The sequence below is a fragment of the Euleptes europaea genome, chromosome 6 (assembly GCF_029931775.1).
Source record: "Euleptes europaea isolate rEulEur1 chromosome 6, rEulEur1.hap1, whole genome shotgun sequence".
NCBI lineage: Eukaryota > Metazoa > Chordata > Lepidosauria > Squamata > Sphaerodactylidae > Euleptes > Euleptes europaea.
In genome coordinates, this window is record NC_079317.1 from 26,952,771 (window position 1) to 26,973,793 (window position 21,023).

At 41.9% G+C, this 21,023-nt stretch overlaps 1 protein-coding gene across 3 annotated transcripts in view; it reads left to right on the forward strand.

Annotated features, from left to right (window-relative positions):
- FOXN3 (forkhead box N3) overlaps positions 1-21,023 on the forward strand; it is a 171,701-nt gene that overhangs the window by 144,411 nt on the left and 6,267 nt on the right. Inside the window, exons 5-6 of one of the 3 annotated variants that reach the window (XM_056851432.1) lie at positions 2,814-2,879; positions 14,307-14,415. In XM_056851432.1, coding sequence (XP_056707410.1) covers positions 2,814-2,879; positions 14,307-14,415 — 175 coding nt within the window. The remainder of the gene's footprint in view (positions 1-2,813; positions 2,880-14,306; positions 14,416-21,023) is intronic. The other 2 variants (XM_056851433.1, XM_056851434.1) reach the window with 2 other exon arrangements.

Sequence of the window (21,023 nt, forward strand, 5' to 3'; positions counted from 1 at the left end):
AGCTGGAACGTGTCCAGAGGAGGGCAACAAAGATAGTGAGGGGTCTGGAGACCAGGTCGTATGAGGAAAGGTTGAAGGACTAAATATGTTTCAGGAGGCACAATTTAAGGAAAGCAGGTCTCAGGATGGGGAGGGGGTAGCCTTCTCAAGCCCCTTGGGGAGATCATACAATCCTGGAAGGGGAGATTTTGAAGAGGGTTTCCAAATATTTCCCATTCCCACAATTTTTTAAGAGCCCCCAGACTTGGTAATAAACAGGGCAGTGGTATAGGATTATTCACAGACAAAGAAGATATTCCTGTGTACTTGGGGGACTTCACAGGTATGTAGAGAAATATAACTTTGTAAAAAGAAATGGAAAAAAGAGAAACACAAAAATCCACCAAAGCCTTTCAAAAGGAATATATTTTAGAAAGAGTGCCTTCTTAAAAGAGTCTGAGAGTCTCTGTGACTGTGGGGGAAAGTGGTGTCCCTCTGTGTAGCAACTCTGGACATCTTAGTGGTCTCCCATCCAAATACTAACCAGGTCCAACTCTGCTTAGCTTCTGAGATCTGTTGAGATGGGGCTACACTGGGCTGCGACTGTACCCATCAAAAGAATTCCATCTTTTCTGCTCATATAAACCTAACATATCACATTCAATGATGCAGTAATGCTTGGATTACCTCAAATGCATCCTCAAGCAGAAAAGCTGTCTAAACAGGATTGTGCACCCGGAACACATGTGGGCTGTTCTGAAAACATTACCCCAACCAAAGAGCACCATAGGACACTGTGTCTGATGTCCATTGCAGCCTGTACAAATATTGTTCTCTAATGAGCCTGGCCACTTTGCGGCCACTTTGAGGTTAAGAGCGGCAGGCTCTAATCTGAAGAACAGGGTTTGATTCCCACTTACTCCACATGAGCGGTGGACTCTAATCTGGAGAACCAGGTTTGATTCCCCACTCATACACGTGAAGCCTGCTGGGTGACCTTGGGCTAGTCACAGTTCTCTCCAAACTCTCTCAGGCTCTCTCAGGCTCACCTAGGGGAGGGGAAGGGAAGGTGATTGTAAGTCGCTTTGAGAATCCTTAAAGGTAGAGAAAAGCGGGGTATGAAAACCAACTCTTCTTATTCTCCACCCCTCTCAAATTATGCAACAGGTATGAGCTCACAGAAAGTTGCCTTCCATTCTAGAACAGATAATCAGCGCAGATCAGAGCAGAAGTATAGTGTGGCAGCAAAGCTTCTAGCTGATCCTGCGTTTATTGTGTTGGCAATCAAAACTGTGTCGGTATCATCTAAAAAGGAGTTGAAGGATGGCATAGAAAAAGTGTGTGTGTATCTGTTTGTCTGAAGTAGCCATCGCGGTCTTTTACATTGTCCAAGGTCGGTATTTATTAACAGATTGTAGGGCTTTTATACTCCATTACGTTATTACCCTTGAAATTGAACTGCGTTTATAACAAATATGAAACATGTATTTTTAAAGCTAAAATGTGATTCTCCAACATAATACCCAAAATAAAGTGCCAAGAAGCTATTAACAGCAAATTGAATTTTGTGGTATGTAATTTAGTATAAATAGTGACAAGTATTTCTCTCTTCCCCCCCCCCCCGCCTCCTCACCCCGAGTCCATTAGTCATTCAGTTTAGCAGTACAGAGGCTGCAGTCAACAAGGGTGTGCATTTTTATGTCTGCTTCAATTGCACACTTCATTTATTTGGACATGGCATAGACGGCTTTCTCTGTCACACAGCATCACTACCCGATTAGCAAGTTTCGCCCTTAGGGCAGCTGGGACGCTTTGCCGGGGCAGATGTTCTTTTCAGCTTATTCAGTGGCCGTTCTTGGTTGTTTACCATTGTCATGGTTACCTCTATTTCCATGGCAGCCGTGCGGCCTCCTCTTGGAGACAAGTGAATATAGTTCTAAAAGGATCATATTTTAGTCTGTGTCCCTTAACTTGCCATCTGTCAACGGACTGCGCGCGATGGATTCAGAAACCGATTAAGGATAACAGCAGACAACTGAGGGTCCTTGTATTAAAAGTAACAGTGTTCTTGATGCAGATGGTTTGGGGTACTTCTCTAGTTTTGTACATTTTTTCAAAAAAAGTTCTGTGTGCAGATGGGGTTTAAATTCTTGGTAGTACAGGAAAAAACAAGATTAAATGCTACATTTTGTGTATGGTCTGAGTAGAGTTATTCAGACTTTCTTGTCTACTGTTTACTTCTTCCTCCAGCATTGTGACCTGACCACTGAACGCATCCTTTGAAATAAGGCGTTAAGGGCCCAATCCATCCTCCTGCAGAAGTAGCTCCCTCGCTCTGAGAGATTATCACAGAGTTTGAGTAACTCATAAGCATGCAAGAGGGAGGATTGGGTGGAGACAAGAGGCATGTATGGATTTCTATCCCCACAGTGGCCTGATGAACTCCTTGAATAAATGCTGATATGGAGAAGATGGGAGCTCGGTTGATCCCTCTGATGTTCCATTTGCGTGCAGACACCACGCCTGTAGGGATCATCTCCTAATCGCTAACCAAATAAAATCTCAATAGTTGTTTGACACTGATGAAACAGCAAGTCGCACACTCACATGGATTTTAAAGGGGTGGCAAATTTCAGCACAGGATGCTTATTTGAGACAATATGCAAGTTCAAAAATAAATCCATCATAGGTGTTTTCTTTTCCCCTTTCTTTTGCACAACTTACTCATATTTTTGTAGCTCTTTCACTGTAGAGATTCAGTTCATTCTAGAAACTAGAGGGGGTAGAACTTGGCCCACTTGTAAATTAATTTATTTATTGGTTGATTTTTCCAGATCCTGACATTGATGCTGCCACTGCCATGATGCTTTTGAATACTCCCCCTGAGATACAAGCAGGTTGTGAGTAGATATTTCTATAGCCTATAGCACCATAGATATATAAGCCTAACCTTCTCTCTCTCTCATAAAGGCATAGCCTATAGGGGTTTTTCCCCTAAAAAAGGGGATTCTGATAGAAAAATAGAAAGTTATCAGGTAATTACTAAAAGATTTTCCTACCAAGTGTCATTTTTGGTTGTTATCCCTGTTCACAAACCTCATATGTTTAATGAATAACAACTGTTGTATATATCTAATTCACACGAGTAGTTAAATGTGTTAGATATGTACAACTATAATTCATACAGTAATTGGAAGTTGAGTATTTCTCCCTAATTATCCATATCCAGAGATCCAGATACTAGGGATGATATCCTCTTTATCCAAAAAGAGGCAGGAGTTTCATAAGAAAGACTTGGCAAAGGGGCTAGACTAGGAGGCACTCCCTATTTTGTTTCCAGAGCTATTTGCATCTTGTCTGGCCTGTACTACCCAAGATAACCCAGTTCAGGCTGCAGTTCCCTTCATTTGCAGGTCCGAGTGAAGATGGAAGGAGCTGAGCTCAAACCATGTTGTACAGAGTTCCCTTCTTGCCTGCAGGTCAGGAACCTCCAGTTGTATCTATCTAATTCATGCGAATAATGAAATGTATTAGATACACAGTTCCTACAGAAATAGGTCAAAAGTATTGCACTTCTATAGGACAGATAAGATAGGTCCAAGAGTCACCATCAGAAAAGTAAGATTTGCTTCTGATTTCCCGTGTTTTGGGAGTGTGTCAGTTCCATTTCAGGGCAAACATTTGTAGAAAGGAAGAATTAAAACTATTAAATCCTTTAAATTGAGCTTTCAGGCTCACACATAGCCCCTTATACAGTTTAGTGATTGAAGTCTTTTACATTAACACCACTGGTTATAGTTGGTTGCAAATGCAAAAGTCTTTCAATCTCTGAACCCATACATAAGCCAAAGGATTTATAAGAAACCATAGTTTATTGCACCAGATTGTATCCAGTGTTAACTCACATAGTTAAGTCAGATCTGTGGATAAAAACTAGAATAGGAGCAGTTGCATTTTCCTAGGTCTTTCCTTCTTCCTTTGTGGAATAAAAGAACAAATAGAGAACTTTAAACCAGATTATAAACACAAAACCATTTGACACTGAAAACGCAAGACTTTTGCCGATTTATGTACTGTATTTTCTTTTGATTTGTCCCATCTTTCCCTGGAGTACACATGGAGAAATGAACTATGTGGACCAGGCAATCATGAGTATTTCCAACAGCAATTCCATGATTCTGGTGGATAGAGAAAGCAGTTTGCCTGGTTCGCACACTACATTTGTCCACATGAGGTCATGCTTAAGGACGGCTGCAACTATTCAAATGTAGGAGATAATATATTGTGCAAACTAGTCTTTAGTTACCCTTTTTCTAAATATAACAAACCCAGAGAAGTTTGCATATAATACTGTAGCTCTTTGATAGACCTGAGGCTGTAAATTTGTTTTTTCAAAGAACTGATTATGGAATGTGTGAAAGTAGCTGATACCTTTTAGGTATAGCATGTAAATAACTCTAAATCTCCCCCTTCTTCCCTCTAAATTACTTAATTTTACTACTTATCTATTTAGTTTTCTCTTTTTATTTACTAGAAAGGTTAACTTGGGATCCACTGTTCTCTGACATTGAGCTTAATGTTTTAAATAAATAGCTAAGCAGGAGGGGTAGATCCTGAGGACTACATACAGAATAGATTTTTTCTCTTTTCCTGTCATAAACCATGCCCTCTCCAAAAAGTAAATCCAGGGGAGGGATCCTTGAGGTTACCCTTAAAAACAGTGGGAGCGTATTGTTGGGGGTCTGATGTGGAAGGAGGGAAATACAAACATGCCTTCCATTTGCAATAAGTGGAAGGGCATGTCCAGAGGGTCTCTGGATCTTACTCAAGGTCTGCAAAATGGAGTAGGCCTCAGTTCCAATAAACGAGCACAGTTAGGGCACAAAGAAATAAGGCAAGGAAAGTGATGCATTCCTTCTTGCTCACCTACTTCCTTCAACAGTATTGGAAATAAAGGAAAACAGTGTGTATGTGTAACGTCTCTGTACACATGCCTGCCTACTGTCTGTAGGATACATGCAGTTACAGCTGCATCCATGGACATTTTCAGTCTTTGCGATAATTTCCAGATAAAAGGTAAGCAACTGCACTTTTTAAACAACACATTATTACTTAATACAGATTACGCCATATTATATACAATAGTTAAAGGTAAAGATAGTCCCCTGTGCAAGCACCGGGTCATTACTGACCCTGAAACCGACTTCCATTGGGATCGAACTCAGGTCATGAGCAGAGCTTTGACTGCAGTACTGCAGTTTACCCCTCTCTCTTTCAGCCCTCAAAATAAAACCTGCAGTGGGATTTCTAATCTGCGGTGGCATTGACAGAACCAAAATGGAACAGTTAACTCTCCCATCTAGTAGAATGTCTTTTCCCCATCAATGTTAGACAGTTGTTGCACCATCTGGAAAGTTACCAACAAAGCACTAAGAAATGCTCTTCCCCCCAAAACAGAAACACACCTGTGGCATACTTTCAGTCACTGGGTAGGGAGACAGGTTAATCTTTAATTCATAATCCTTCACATAAGGGAGGAGCCTGGTGGATAAAGACACGCTGGTCAGCAACACCATGGAGGACTTTTTCAAAATAAGGAGGAAAAGTTTGTGTTGGATACACAGAGCGATGGAAAGTGAAGGAATGGTAGAGATTTTTGAGGAGAGGAAATTACATGGTATGAAGGTCAAGAAGAGTGATTGGTTGGGGCAGTGGAGTTCTGGATAGTCTTCTCCCTCCCATTTGGTGTATTTGTTTACATGATCAGTTATCTGGAGAGACTCATTTCAGCACCTGACTTGCTTATACATTCAAGGGCAGAAGCAGCATATGAAGTGAGACGAATAACTGAACAACTGGCAGCATTGCAGCTATTATCTCCTTGTCGTTTTGTTACAGGGAATAAGTCTTTCATCCCTGGATAATGACAATATAAAAATATAGCAGGGCTGTTATCACTGGTGAATGAAGTTCACAATTCCATGGAGAAGCATAGTGACCTGCGAATGACCCAGCATGAGAGAAAATGGTTCATAACGTAGAATTGCTTGAGCATTATTATCCTATAACAACATAGCTAAGCCCATTGTCTAAGTAAAGGAGAACTATCTAGGTAGCCCCTTTTCACATATGTGCAGGCTTATGCTGTGCAGTGGGGCTTCTCTTCAAAGAAACTGTCCTATGCTCTGCATTGTAAACCTCTTGTTAAGAGCGGCAGAATTTGTAAAGCCAGCTTAAGGAGACAGGAAGAGATCTACTATTTTTTATCTCTTATCTATTGTTTGGAGATCTGTGAAAGCCCTGCTGTATGCTCAGATCTGTTCCAGCATCTCTCTAAATGATAGTCCTACTCTCCAAAATTCTTTGTGGCTACCAGACTCAATAGAAAGCAGGCCGTCCGTCCCACTTACTGTTTACTCCACTGTGGGGAGCTGCTAGCTCACTTATCGGCTTCTTAAATGCTTGCAGCGCTGTTCATTTTGACCTGTGGTGTACCCTGCATAAAGTTCCAAGAGCAGAAAAGGATTGCAAACATTAAAAAATCCTTTCACAAAGATTCAATGCAAGCAACAACAACAACAAAGTAATACTGAAAAAGACAGGTTGCAAACAAATGTTGATATAAGGTACAGATGTGCAGGCATATTGCCGAAACAGAGATTCTTTGGAGGCTGATGACAGTGGTTCAATTAAAAAAACAAAGATGGTTTGCTAAGGAAAAGGTAGGTATGAGGTGTGATTTAATTATGTGGGTTAAACAAAATACAGTAAGAGCTTAAAAGGTGCCATGCTTCAGCAGGGGAAGAAAGTTTCAAAGAGAGATTCCATGTGAAGCTGCTGATTTTGTATGCAGATTTGACACTGGTATTTAATGTATCTCAGTAGAAAATGGTTAGCTCATTTCAGAAAATAATTCTTCCCTATGGAAGCTATTCATGTGCTATGCCTATTGATCACCACCCACTGACACCGATTGGATCATTTACAGTGCAGTCGTGTGCTCTATGAAATTAGTGGACTTAGGCTGGAGAAACTTTGCATTGGGTTGCATTGTTACTGTTGAGACTGGTCTTGTTTTCCTTCATGCTCTGCGTAAGGATTGGATCACACCTGTCTCTGGGACTGCCGGGCCTCAGCCTCACTTTGAAATAACATCCCCACCCCACCATCATCTTCTGCCTTTCTTCCTTTTGTACCTGTGTGTTTGTGAAGGGTAGCACCAGATGAGGGTAACACTACATGCATCTGATTACGTAGACCCTGGCTCATGAGATTTACTCCACAATAAATGTGGTAGTCTTGATGGGGCTTGATGGTATTTTATCCGCTGTTAGAAAAAAAAAAGAGCAACAGAAAAATAAGTCGTTTAGGGAATAGTGAATGTGGGAACCAGCAGGAGATGTCTTGAGAGATTGCGTGGTGGATAAAGCCATAGTGCAGGGGAGTAATTGTGGTGGGGGGACCAGAGAATAAAGATGATGGCCAAAAGGGACGGAATAGGTATTACAGGGGAAAGTCCCAAGTTGAGCGTATCAGGCAGACAGAAAAAGTGTTCGTTTACTTGCAAAATGTATATCCACCTTTTTCCAGCATAACAAACAAATAACAATATTACCGGTACAGAAGTAGCATTCCTGATTACTTAACAGTAGTTAAGTAGAAACTTGCACTAACATCTAGGGTTGCCAACAGGCTTGCGGGGGGGGGGGGGAGTCATGTTCCTTTAATAAAGGCTTGAGGTATAGCCTGTATTAAAGGGACAGACATTTTTTTCCTCCAGTCAATTGGAGCCTATTACGTCAGCCTATTGTGTGGCTTTGAAATTTTATTGTATATATGCAATCCTACTAACATCACCTCATTTCTGGTGCATGAATGTCTACCATCCAGCTTCAACCATGATTATCTTCAGTGATGATAACCACAGGAAGAGCTAACTACAAAAACTACAATCTGATCTGTGGTTTAAAACTGTTTCAGCTCTTGGATTAAGTGGAAATTCTGGTTAGCTGAAGCTGTGTGGTTACCTCCCGTGCTAATTAACATTAACAGGTTTGCCTTGTGACAGGAGTTTGTATCCCTGAAGGGAGAGGATTGGTGAAAGGATTGTGCTGCCCCAGTGCTCTATCCAAATTGCCTACCTATGGCTAAGCAATCAGAAATGGAACACCTGTACATGCATAAAATTATTGGGGCCTACCGGTCAGTTGTGGGAGCCAGCATGGTGTAGTGGGTAAGGTGTCAGACTAAGACCTGGGAAACCCGGGTTCAAATCTCCACTTGCGCCATGGAAGATTGGGTGACCTTGGGCCAGCCACACACTCTCTGACTCAACCCTGGCAAGTAAAAGAAGAAAAAGGAGTTGGCTTTTATATGTAATCAGCTTACAATCACCTTCCCTTCCCCACAACAGACACCCTGTGAGGTAGGTGGGGCTGAGAGAGCTCTAACAGAGCTGTCACTTGCCCAGGGTCACCCAGCTGGCTTCGTGTGTAGGAGCAGGGAAACAAATCCAGTTCACCAGAGTAGCCTCCGCTGCTCATGTGGAGGAGTGGAGATCTCCAGATCAGGCTCCAGCGCTCCAAACCACCGCTCTTAACCACTACACCACGCTGGCTTGGGAGACCTCCAAGGAATACCAAGGTTGTGACGCAGACTCTGGCGATGGAAAACCACTATCAAACGTCTCTTTCCTTGAAAACCCCATAAGGGGTCACCATAAGTCAGCTGTGACTTGATGGCAAAAAAAAAAGTCAGTTGCAGCCCTCAGCACTGAGTGTCCGTTTCAGATTGTATGTCGTGAGGCCGGAGCCATGGGAGGGAACATTTTATGATGGAAACAAAGGCGCTTCTGTAGAATGCTTTTGAACAGATTATCAGGCAGCTTCCTTTGGCCTAGTTCCAGCTTCACTGAGATGATCTTTGTTTAAACTGGTCATGTGATGGTGTTCTCCTGTTGTAAAACATCTGCTAGAAATATTGGGGGGGGGGAGCCTAAGTGTTTAGTGGGACTGCTTCGGGGTGACATTTTCTCAGAAAAATCAAGTTGTGTGTTGGAAGAAATCTCTTTACAATTACTTGTTCTGGGGATTAAAACCAGCATTAAATCAGACAGGTTGACTGTTTCGCACCTGACGGTTGTTTGCTTACTGTATATATATATATTTCACATGATTTGTGAATACTGTGTGTGTAATGCATTCCCTTTGTTCAGTATTAAGTACCTGCAATATTAACTAGATGATGGATACTAAGAGCCTGACTAGGGCATTATAGCAGTGCATGAATGCCATCCATGTATGCCTGCCCAGTAACACTGAGCAAAAAAATAAACAAACGCTATGACACTGCTTCACAAGTAAAGTTACCACCTTCAAGATGGAGCCTGGAGTTCTCCCAGAATTACAATTTGATATCCAGACTACAGAGATTGGTTCCCCTGAAGGTCATGGCAGTTTTGGAGGGCAGACTCTATGGTACCCTGTAGAACTCTTTGGGGTGGTTTGGGGCCTTCTGGGTTCTGGCCTACAGGAGGTGGTGGTCTCCTGCCCACTGCGATCATTTTGCTAAACACTTTGCAGATAAAATTGTTTGCATCCACTCCAACTTGGACTCTACATTAGCAGTGACAGGATCAGATGTCAAGAGGCTCAGGATGTTGATTTATCCAGTTGTGTGGGATACCTTTCAGCTTCTCCAGGCTGAGGATGGGAACAGGATTCTTGAAAGATTGAGACCTACCACCTGCTTGTACAACCCTTGACCCTCCTGGCTGCTTAAATCTGCAGGGGATGGGCTGGTGGACTTGGTCCGGGAGACAATAAATGGCTCCCTGAGAGATGGGGCATGGTCACCCCTGCCTTGAAGTGTGCAGCAATGCATCCATTCCTAAAGAAATGTACTTTGGACCCAGGAGAGTTGAATAACTACTGTTTATTCTCAAATGTATAATTTTTGAGCAAGGGGGTTTAATTAATGGTGGCTGGGCAACTTCAGGGATTCCTGGATGGAGTGGATTGTTTGGATCTGTTCCAATCTGGTTTCAGGCCTGGTCATGGAAGTGAAGCATCCTTGGTTTCCCTGGTGGATGACCTGCACTGGGAGATGGACAGGGGGAGTGCAGCCCTGTTGATTCTCCTGGACCTCTTGGCAGCTGTTGATAATATTGATTATGGTATCATTCTGGACTGCCTTTCTGGGTTGGGACTAGGAGGCATTGTTCTGGGGTGGTTTTGGTCCTACCTGGAAGGTGGGTTTTAGAGTATGGTTCTGTCAAACGTGTGCTGTGCCCCTTGACCTCTGGGGTCCCACAAGGTTCGATCTTGCTGCCCATGCTTTTCAATATCTACTTAAAGCTGCTGGGAGAGGTCATCTGGGCATCTGGGCTGAGTTGCTGCTAATATGCAGAAGACAGTCAGTTCTGTCTCCCATTTCCAGCAGATCCCAGGGAGAAACTCTGAATCAGATGCAGTTTTGGAGTGGATGAGGGCTAATAAACTGAAGCTTAATCCGGACAAGATGGAAGAGCTATTGGTGGGTAGACTGTCTGACCCAGTTTTTAAGATGTCGCACATTGTGGATGGGGTTACACTCCGCTTGAAGGAACTGGTCCATAGTCTTGGGGTGCAGTTGGACCCAGGCCTACTGCTGGATAAGCAAGTAGCAGCTGGGCCAAGAGTGCTTTTTCCTGATTCAGCTGGTTAACCAGCTTCAGCCTTTCCTGGGCAGAAAAGACCTGGTCACTGTGATGCATACCCTTCTTACATGTAGATTAGATTACTGCAGTGCAGTCTTTGTGGGGCTGCCCTTGAAGACTGTCCAGACGTTAGTACAGCATACTGTGGTTTGAATGTTGAATGGAATGGATCGTAGGGACTGTATCTCCCCAGCCTTGTTCCATTACTCTGTCTCCCAGTTTGATTTCAGATTCAATTCATGGTGCTGGCATTGACCTTTAAAGCCCTATATGGTTTAGGGTCAAGACACCTTCTCACATATGAACTTACATAACCAGTTAGGTCATTTGTGGAGGTTCTGCTTCAGGTGCCCCCATCATCTGAGGCTGGACGGGTTGCACCCCAAGAAAGGGCCTTCTTGGTTGTGATGCCAAGACTTTGGAACTCATTTGGAAATCAACAGAGGTGGTTTGCTATTGCCTTTCTCTGCATAGCACCCGGTCTTCCTTGGTGGTCTCCCATCCAAGTACTAATTGTGGTCAACCCTCTTTAGCTTCTAAGCTCGGAGAATTTCAGGCTAGTCAGGGCTGTGCAGATTTCTGTTTTATATATCCACACCAGCTCCCTCCTCTCCCCAAACACCTCCCTCCCTAGGCACCGCTTCCAGAATGCCAGGAATTTCCTGAGACAGAATTGGCAACCCTGCTCACAAGACACATACTGGCAGCAAATTATGCAGTAACCTTGCTGAAGCTAAGCAGTTTCCAACAATGTCTGGATGAGAGTCTGCCTAGGAACCATATGTGCATCTTCTCTAGCGCCTTGGAACAAAGGGGATATGAATGTAACACTTGTTTTGCTATCTGTTGCTGGAGCTCTGCACAGGGAAAGAAGCAAGTCAGCAGCAGCCACGCTTCCCGTGTAATATCTAGTTGGACTGTTAGATTGACATTTATTAAGAAACCCTGCATGCTGCTCTTCTGCCTGCCTGTCTTGTAATTCTGATTGGCAGAAGGGAAGTAATGTTCAAATGCTTGAGCCCCACAAAGCCCAGGTATGCAATTGTTCTTTCCAGGGAATTGGTAACAATTTGCATTTCCTTTTTATAAGGGAGGCCTTATTTCAAAACGGAATTTCTAGGGAGTATGTCAGGAAGCGGACTAGTTCTACGATTTTACTGTTGCTGTTTTATCTGTGGGTAGTATTTTTAGCTATTGTCTCTAACATTAATTTTAGGGATCTTTTTTTGTGCTTACCTTGTAAGTTACTTCAGGAACCCTTTTGGAGGCCAAAAGGCAAGGTAAAAAATCGAATGAATAAAGGTTGCATAAAACTTTTCCTTAGTGCAAATTGTACCTTACTTTGAGCTAAGTAGGTGTTCAAGAAGCAAGGCACCTAACGTTACAAGGGAAATGTCCAAGAGGGAAAAACAAAACAAAAAAAAAACACCCAAAATTCTTTGCTGTGACTTATCCTAAAGTTGCTAATTTCGATTTCGAAGCGGTGCTCTGAAAGTCAGCTTTTCAAAAGGCTGTATCTCCTGTTTTCCCAAACCAGCCATAGATAAGATGCTGAATTATACTGCACTTTCTAACACTTTATTTCATACATGAATTCTAGAAGGGGATTAGGATATTTTAATTTAGATTATTATAAGGGGTTATTTTCAATGAAACTGTTTCCCATCAATGTACAGACAGTTGCCATAAAAGGTGGATATTTGAGAATGGTGCTGTACCAGCATTTATCCATTATACTTTCACACAGTACTTTCTCTATTCATGGGCACCTGGGAATAGAACGTGGTGTCTAAAATGGCCCTATGAACCATGCTGTAGACTTTGTGGAAACCCGCTTAATCATACAGTAATGTAAGTTGGAGTAATTCCCCCCTTCTCACATCTCATTTGACCATAAAATCAGAGTTACATGTCCAGCTGTAGACCTGTGTCTGGGGACATGGATTTCTGTTATACACCTGCAAAGTAGAACATGAGGGAATGTTTTGCCATGGAGAATTGGTTTGAGGACCACCAAAGGTTAAGAACGGCACACTCTAATCTGGAGAACCGGGTTTGATTCCCCGCTCCTCCACATGAAGCCTGCTGGATGATCTTGGGGCAGTCGCAGTTCTCTCAGAACTCTCTCAGCCCCACCTACCTCACAAGGCGCCTGTTGTGGGGTGGGGGAAGGGAAGGCGATTGTAAGCCATATTGAGACTCCTTACGGTAGAGAAAAGTGGAGTATACAAACCAACTCTTCTTCAGGTGGGGCCTGGAGGATCTCCCAGAATCACAACAGATCTCCCAACTACAGAGATCAGTTCCCCCACAGGGTTGCCGTTTCCAGGTTAGGAAATTCCTGGAGATTTGGGGATGGAGACTTGAGAGGAGAGGGTGAGCTTTGGGGAGTGAAGCAACCTCAGCAGGGTATAATGCCATAGAGTTCACCCTCCAAACCAGCCATTTTCTCCAGGGTAACTGATCTCTGTCTAATAATTTTAAATTATCTTAAGTTTTTGTAAGAAATAGATTTTTTGGTGACAGATAATGCCTCACATCTTAATTATCAGAATGCCTCGCATCTTGATGGCATACAAATTCCAAATTTCAGCACAATCAGATGAAAAATGGTTGAGTTGTAGCAGCTTAAGTATTGAAGGCATGTGGCCTTCTTCTAATGCTTCCCATCATTTTGTCCAGCGGGGAAATAGCGTTCACACCTTTTTGTCTGAAAGTGTAGATGTTTTTCATGTAGTCTTCCAAGGTATGTCTTTTGTTTATCTGGTGAAAATTACAGCTCTGGTTTCCATCTGTAAACTACCCTATATGGTACGGGAGCCGGTTGTCCCGTTCGTGATGGCATGCAAATGAATGTACTTCTTTATGTATATGGTACAGAAGGTGAAGAAGCAATACTCTTAATTTGACGTTTGTATGCTTTTTTGGAGCTTGAGTGGCATTGTAACAATGTTAACTCCTATCACATGCTGAATTTATGTCCATCCTGTAACTAGAGTTTTAGAAACCTATGTTCTTCAGTGCTGGGAGAAGAGCCACCTTGTCAGGTCTTTATACCGTACACTTAAATACACAGGAGCATTATGTGTTAGCAGGCGGTGATGCATACTTGCTACAGAATCCAGTGTCCTTTCTTTAAAATATATATCATCTAGCAACTAAGTTATTATTTTTAAGGACCTGGCAGTTATAGTTCTCTATTTTATTGGGTAATCCTTCTGTCTTAGCTGAACTCTTTTAGGCACCAGGCCAAAACGTTTCTCTCTGCCCAGGCTTTTAACAAAGGGATTCCGTCTTTTGTAGCCGCCTTATGGTCAGCTCCTAACCTGCAGATTGTTTTATCTACATCACTTTAAACTGCTCTGTTTTAAGTGTTTTTACACTCCCAGCTTGTTTTTATTGACTGTTTTAGTCATATTGGATTTGTTTTTGTTCTTATTGATATGATTTTAATTGTTTTTACAAGTTCGTGAGCTGCCTCCAGTAGGAAAGGAAGCATACAAATTTTCCTTTGTACTTTAAATACCCCTTGGACTTTTAACCCTTCTCTATTTTATGAAGTGTGATGCGTAGTCAACGTCTCAGTTAATGCTCTTATCAATTTTTCATTTTTCTTGTATTTCGTTTTTAGTTCCTCCCGGAGTGATACAAAATGGAGCTCGCATTCTGAGTAGAGGAATCTTTCCCGGAGTTAGACCACTGCCAATAAACCCTATCGGAAGCATGGCTGCTGCAGTAAGGTAAGAATACAGAACCATACACTTGCTGGGCGCTCTCAAACATGTACTGCTGCTACACATCCTCCAGCCATTTCCGTGTAACTTCCTGCACAGTTTCCATTCACGTCATATGGTTATGGCCACTGCAGTAGCCAAGCTGGTGAGAGGTTGAAGTGATGACTCTGGTAAAAACTGCAAAAGTTATAGCAAGCTGGTGAATACATATTAAAAATTGATTTTATTTTCAGTTAAACTGTTATTCTGGCAGCACTTAGTACATGAATAAAACAGACTTTCACATCAATACAAAATACTTTCCAGTAAGCAAATGTATCCAGTCCGTCCATATCACAAAACCTTGTTTTCAGCCATGGTAGATTCTGGAAAACCAACATGAAGAGTCAGTTAGATAGAGTGATAGGATGAGTTTATGGTCAGGGTTTTATAAATGAAATGCATCTGTGAGTCCATTGGAAAATTGCAGGATTATTTGTTAGAAGATATACCTCCTGACTGGTGAAATTAAGCTTTCAGCCACAAGAAAAACACTAATCCTCTGTAAGGCTCTTATATATCACCAGTCGTTTCATTGGGGCATGCTCAAGGAAGACTTCCCATTTGATGGTGCCCTTTTATTTTCACTGGAGAATTTCACTTGATTCTTCTACTGTGAAGGACTGTGTATGACATTTTTTCCTCATCACCATCTCTGTTTGCACAGATGACAGCAATTCAAGGGGCCATAACAATAATTAATACCCATAGAATAATTACAGGAATTTCTCACTCCATAATGGTTGTCCCCTGTGAAATTTGTTCACATAGGTCTGCCCTTCATAAATGAAAAAAAGAAAATGTGCACGTTTCAGATCAACCTTTTCCCACTTGACTTGTAGCATTAGAATGTGCATACAATACCACAGTGCTGCTTGTATCCATGCACAATGATCAGTGTGTATCCACAAATCCTCCTCTGGAAATGTACTAAAGCTTGTAATGGCACAATAGCTATAGGCGGGGAAATGTGCAACAACCTACTTTGTGTTCTAGTAAGGGGGCTGGGTTAGTGGGGATCCTGTAAAAACTGTTAGTTTGTTCTGGTTTGATTTAAGGCCATAAGGCTGTGGTTAGGAATTAGTTTTTCCACTGGACAAAGAAATAGTAATAATAAGCTAGGCCTTCTACTTCCACCTAAAGTGAGCCTCTTTATCTCAGTCGTGTTCCTTCTGTGTTCTTATTTCATGTCTCGGCATCCAGGAAACTGATTTGCCTTAGGGTCTTCCGGCAGCTAACCCCTACAGAAGGGACTTCCATACTATGTCACTATCCCTAATGGAACATAATCTCATAAACTAGAAAAACCAATCTAAAATAAAGTCACTGATGCAAAGGGTGTTGTAGTGGTTAAAGTGGTTAAAGAGCAGTGGTTTGGAGCAGTGGACTCTGATCTGGAGAACCGGGTTTGATTCCCCATTCCTCCACATGAGCGGCGGAGGCTAATCTGGTGAACTGGATTTGTTTCCCCACTCCTACACACAAAGCCAGCTGGGTGACCTCAGGCTAGTCACAGCTCTCTCAGCCTCACTCACCTCACAGAGTGTCTGTTGTGGGGGGGGGTGATTGTAAGCCGGTTTGAGTCTCCCTTAAGTGGTAGAGAAAGTCGGCGTATAAAAACCAACCCTTCTTCTTCTTCTTCCTCCTCTTCTTCTTCCTCTTCCTCTTCTTCTTCTTTTTCTTCTCATTTCACATGCTCCCCCCCCCCTTTTTTTTTACAGTTCACTATTTCATCCTATCAGCACTGAAGTAAAATTAACAGTCTCAGCACATAGACTAGGTACCAGACACGTGCAGATCTTGGTTCCACGCCATCTGTGAACAGCAACTCCAGAAAGTAATAAAAATGCCCTCTTTGGGTAATCAGAAATATTTCTGTGATTTGCAACATGCAGTTTATGAATGGAAATATAATGTGTGCGAAGTATACACCGTGATGTGACATTGATTCTTAGAGTTTAGCATCTTATCATTAACAGCACCCTGCATTAACGCTACAGCTGTTCTGGTCATAGAGAAAACACTGTTTTATTAACAGATCATTACACAACCTGTACTTGCTGTGGTGGTGTGCATGTATAATTTTGATTTAAAATCCCTCCTGTAAGCATTCCTGCCAATAGCAGTCTGAGCATTGATTTGTACTCTTTGACCCTCTGGGACAGGACCTGATTGTGTGAGGGAATATTACTTAGTGTTAATTTACTCCCTTAGTACCTGCGGTGCCTGAGAAACATTTCTCCTCCTTCAAACTGGAAATTTCTCCCATATCTTCCCACATAATTGTTCAAGGGAAAAAAATATTGAGTTCCAGGACACTGCTTTAAAAAAAAAATCCTACTTCCTAAACCTCCCAGTATGTTAAAGCTGCAATCCTTTTGGAGTGTAGAGGAATTACCACAAAAATACCCAAGTTTATCATGTCTTCATTAAAAACCGTTCCAGAGGGGCAGCCATGTAAAATCTGTTGGAGCAAAATAAAGCAGATGTAACTGAATAGGTGAGGGCTGACTCACAGCAGTTTTTGCTGCATTAAATTTTGTTAGTTTTTAATGTGCCACTAGACTTCTGTTTTATTATGCACTTGTGCATAATACTTTTATATTTTTTTAGACATTTATCCTTTAAAATTCCATAAAGATGCCAATTAGCATAATTGTATATGCTAACTAAGTTACAAATTATGCATTTTATGTTATTAAATCAGTAAAATAAGTATAGGTTTGGTAGGGAGGTAAGTATTGCATATTTTCCAGTTTTCCCCAAAATTTCAATTCCCCCTCCCCAAGGCTTCAACATTTACAGAAACTTGACATCTCTGCTGCTCCACTGTGAATGCATCTGTGACAAGCCTGTTTTTCCCCCTGAGGGTACACACACAGCCTCCTAAGATTTCTAGGGTTGTTTTACCTAGAAACCTTCCCCTCAGTTACCAAGTATGCTAAAGGTAGCACATGTATAGGCTTTGGAGTGTAAGTATTCTTTGAGGTTAGTACATGTAGTGCCCAAGCAGTTTAAGGAGATTACTGGGGCAGGTTTTGAACAGAAACAGCAAAGAAGATTTATATATTTACAGGATAGTCTCGAGGAATAGAACAGCAGCACAGGTCTCCAGGCAGTTAAGGAGAAACCTTAAAGGGGGAAGCTTTGGGGCAGGCTGAGGTCTGTGGGTTTAAAAGCTTGAGTGTCGTGTTAAATACACTTAGGAAGCCTATATATTGTATATAGGCATTATTTTAAATGTTTTAATGTTGAATTGTTTTAATGTTTGTTCACCGCCTTGGGGACCCTATTTGGGTGGAAAGGCGGCACAGAGGTGTTTTAAATAAAAATAAATAAACCATGGCAGACTTGTCATTTGAACAGTAACCTTGCAGTTCCTGGCTAACTCTTCACATTGAAACATTATATTTTGTGAGGAAACTATCTCCACATATTACTCTAAAGTTTCATTTGTGTATAGTTGATCATGAAAACCCGCAACTTCAACTCCCAGAAAAATAAATTGATTTCGTGCTGTATTAAATCTCTGTTCTTAGTATTTAAAGTGGACAAGGTTATAACTAGGTTTTACTGAGGCAAGGGAGAGGGTGCCTCAGAAATGCCATCATCTTTTAACCTCACGGGTGGCAAACCTTAAAGAGTGCTCCTCACTTGCAGGCCTGTACATAAATATTCCTCTGGCTTCTCTGTATACAGTGCTTGGTGTGTGGGGCAGGGAAGTGTGGGGAGGAGGTTGCCTTCAAGTATACGCTTCCATCAAGTGAACAGTGGCACAGTATTGAGTGGGGGCTTTCCCCTCATGCTCGTGACACCCCAACCCACCCCAGTAGTCCATCCTGGAATGCAGAATCTCTGTGTGTTTCCCGTTCGTTTATAAAGTTTTTAAGCAGTATTCTTCAGCAGAGAAAAGACCAGGTGTCGAAATACATTTTTCTAGAATTTAGTAGAAGCAATCTGGAAGTGGAAACCACTGGTGTAAATAACGCTATGGGGAGCAACTCACATTCAGCACCTGAGTGCGTTCTACATAACACTTTGTTCGCTCTGTCAAGCCAGGCACTCCGTTTTCCCGTCCTGATGGTTTAACAGCTGAAGCTTGCCGCTGGCACTCTTAATCTGATAAACACTGGAGGTGGCGGGATGGACCTCTGGGACTGCGGCAGAAGGCAAGCAGCATCCTGCTGCTCTCTCCATCGCTTGTATCAGCTGAGTTGGTCTGTCCTTTGCCTGTTATCACTTGTAAAAAATACAATTGAAATGCTTCACTCCAAATTACCCACCTGTAGAAAAGGGAGGACATTTTTAGATTTAAGGAAGCAGGGCGGCATTTTTTAAAAAGATACTCAATGTTTTAAATGCAGTAAAATAAAAATATGCAAAGTAGTTTGAGAAGCTCGATATGCTTTGTTCACAAGAGTCTTCCACGCTGTGTGATTTCCCACCTATTGTGTTCAGGGTTTATTTCCTTGAAGCAAGGCTGTTACTGCTGGTTTCATGCTAAGATTCAGCGGCGTCTGCTCTTGACTGAGCAACTTTGCTCCAGCTATATGTCATTGTAAGTAAAGAAAAAAAATCAAGTCACTTAAGTTTCCTTCCCCCCTACATTGTGATGATCTTGAGCACCTTCTAAATTTTAGCTGTAAAACTAAGAAACTGGCTCTTCGCGGGCAGCTCACGCTTCTTGCTTAATGGATTATTTTAAGGAGCTAGTTATAAATTCACCATACAACTATTTTGAATATGGATGACTTCTGCTGTTGAGCATTTGGCATCCTCTAATGACAACCCCTGCAGAGGTGGGCCCCATCCCAGAGTGAATGGAGCTTGCTTGCTGCACAATCATGAATGACATTGCATTTAGCTATTAATAATTGAAAGAGCTCTGTCTTTGTCTTCTTTCCCCTGCTGGGTTCTGCGTATAATTTATGGACCATAAACCACCTCCTAACATCCAAGAAAATTAAATTTTATTGAGCAAGACAAGAGAGAAGTAAGGGTTTTGTGGTATTTTGAATTATTTGTATTTATCTTTCAGGAAATATTCTCAATAACAGAATGAAGATTTGGTGATCTTGCAAACTTGTCCATCTTTCTTAATCTTGTTTGAACTGCTCAGCATTTTTAAAAGATAGACACATCATAGGTGTCTTGCTATGTTGTGCTTTGGAAAATGCATAGGGGAAAATACCATTCAGGATACAGTTTGAGACCATCTCCTCAGAACACGTTACATTTTAGTGTTCTTTTCTTCAGTAATTGAAAAAAAATCAGTTTTGTTTTTACGAATGGCATTGTCCCATTCCTAAAATTTGTTGGAGATGCTGAACTTCTAGTCATGCACTGCTGGAATAGCTTCCTCTTTCATTTAAGTGGAGAGGTCCGTGAATACTGACTGTCTTTTGTTTGTATCTGAGGCACATGGATTATTTGGCAGACCTAATTTGTCAGCATCACACTGTTACTGTTTATCCTAATGCAATGCGAGAAATGTCCTAATTAAATTTAATAAGTTCTGGGACAGTTGTGTTTTATTTTTTGTTGCCGATAAGTTGCAGCCAACTTATGGTAACTTCATGGGGTTTTCCAGGCAAGAGACATTCAGAGGTCGTTTGTTATTGCCTGCCTCTGCGTAGTGACCTTGATATTGTTTGGTGGTCTCCCATCCAAATGCTGACCAAGGCTGACCCTGCTTAGCTTCTGAGATCTGACAAGATTGTGCTAGCCTGGATTATCCAGGTCAGGGTCAATTACCAGGTATCATGAGAGGGAGGGCATCTTGGCCATCTTCTGGGCATGGTCACTGGGCGGGGGGGGGGAGGTAGTTGTGAATTTCCTGCATTGTGCAGGGGGTTGGACTAGATGACCCTGGTGGTCCCTTCCAACTCTGATTCTATGATCATATTTAAAGCAAAGAAAGCAGATGTTCCATACAAAATTGGAATATTTTAGTTCATTGTAAACCACCCGTAGATGGTAGATTTTGTTTTGGTAAAGGGTATATAAATTTGTGTGACTAGTAAAATTGTAGATTGCATTGCTATCAGATCATTAAATTATAATTAAAAAAAATAAAGATCAAGTGGAACAGGCATAAAGATCAAGTGGAACAGGTGATGCTAGTGATATACTAGAATGGCAAATGCTGACCCCCCCCCCCAACTTGCTTGCCTCTCTTACTTTTCTTACACGCACATACACTGCACAACATAATTTTCCCAAAACCATGTAAATTTCTGTTATGCGTCATCAAGTCACTTCCAACTCAAGTCCCTAATCATTTATCCAAGTAACTTTGTTAATCATTTTGTACAGTGCTACCCTAGTGCCTGCATAGAAAAGCCCTCTTGAAGTATTCAGTTTTGCATAGTTTGCAGAAAGCCAGCAGCGTGGGAGCCTTCCTGACCTCCTCAGGCAGACCATTCCACAAGGTGGCATGGATCCAGGTGCCAGATCAGCCGTGTGTGTGTGTGTGTACACACAAATTTATGAAGCCTTTTTTATATTCTCTTGGTAATATTGTGGATTGATAATTTATTTAGTGTCTAGGATAGAATACATAGTAAGCATTCCTC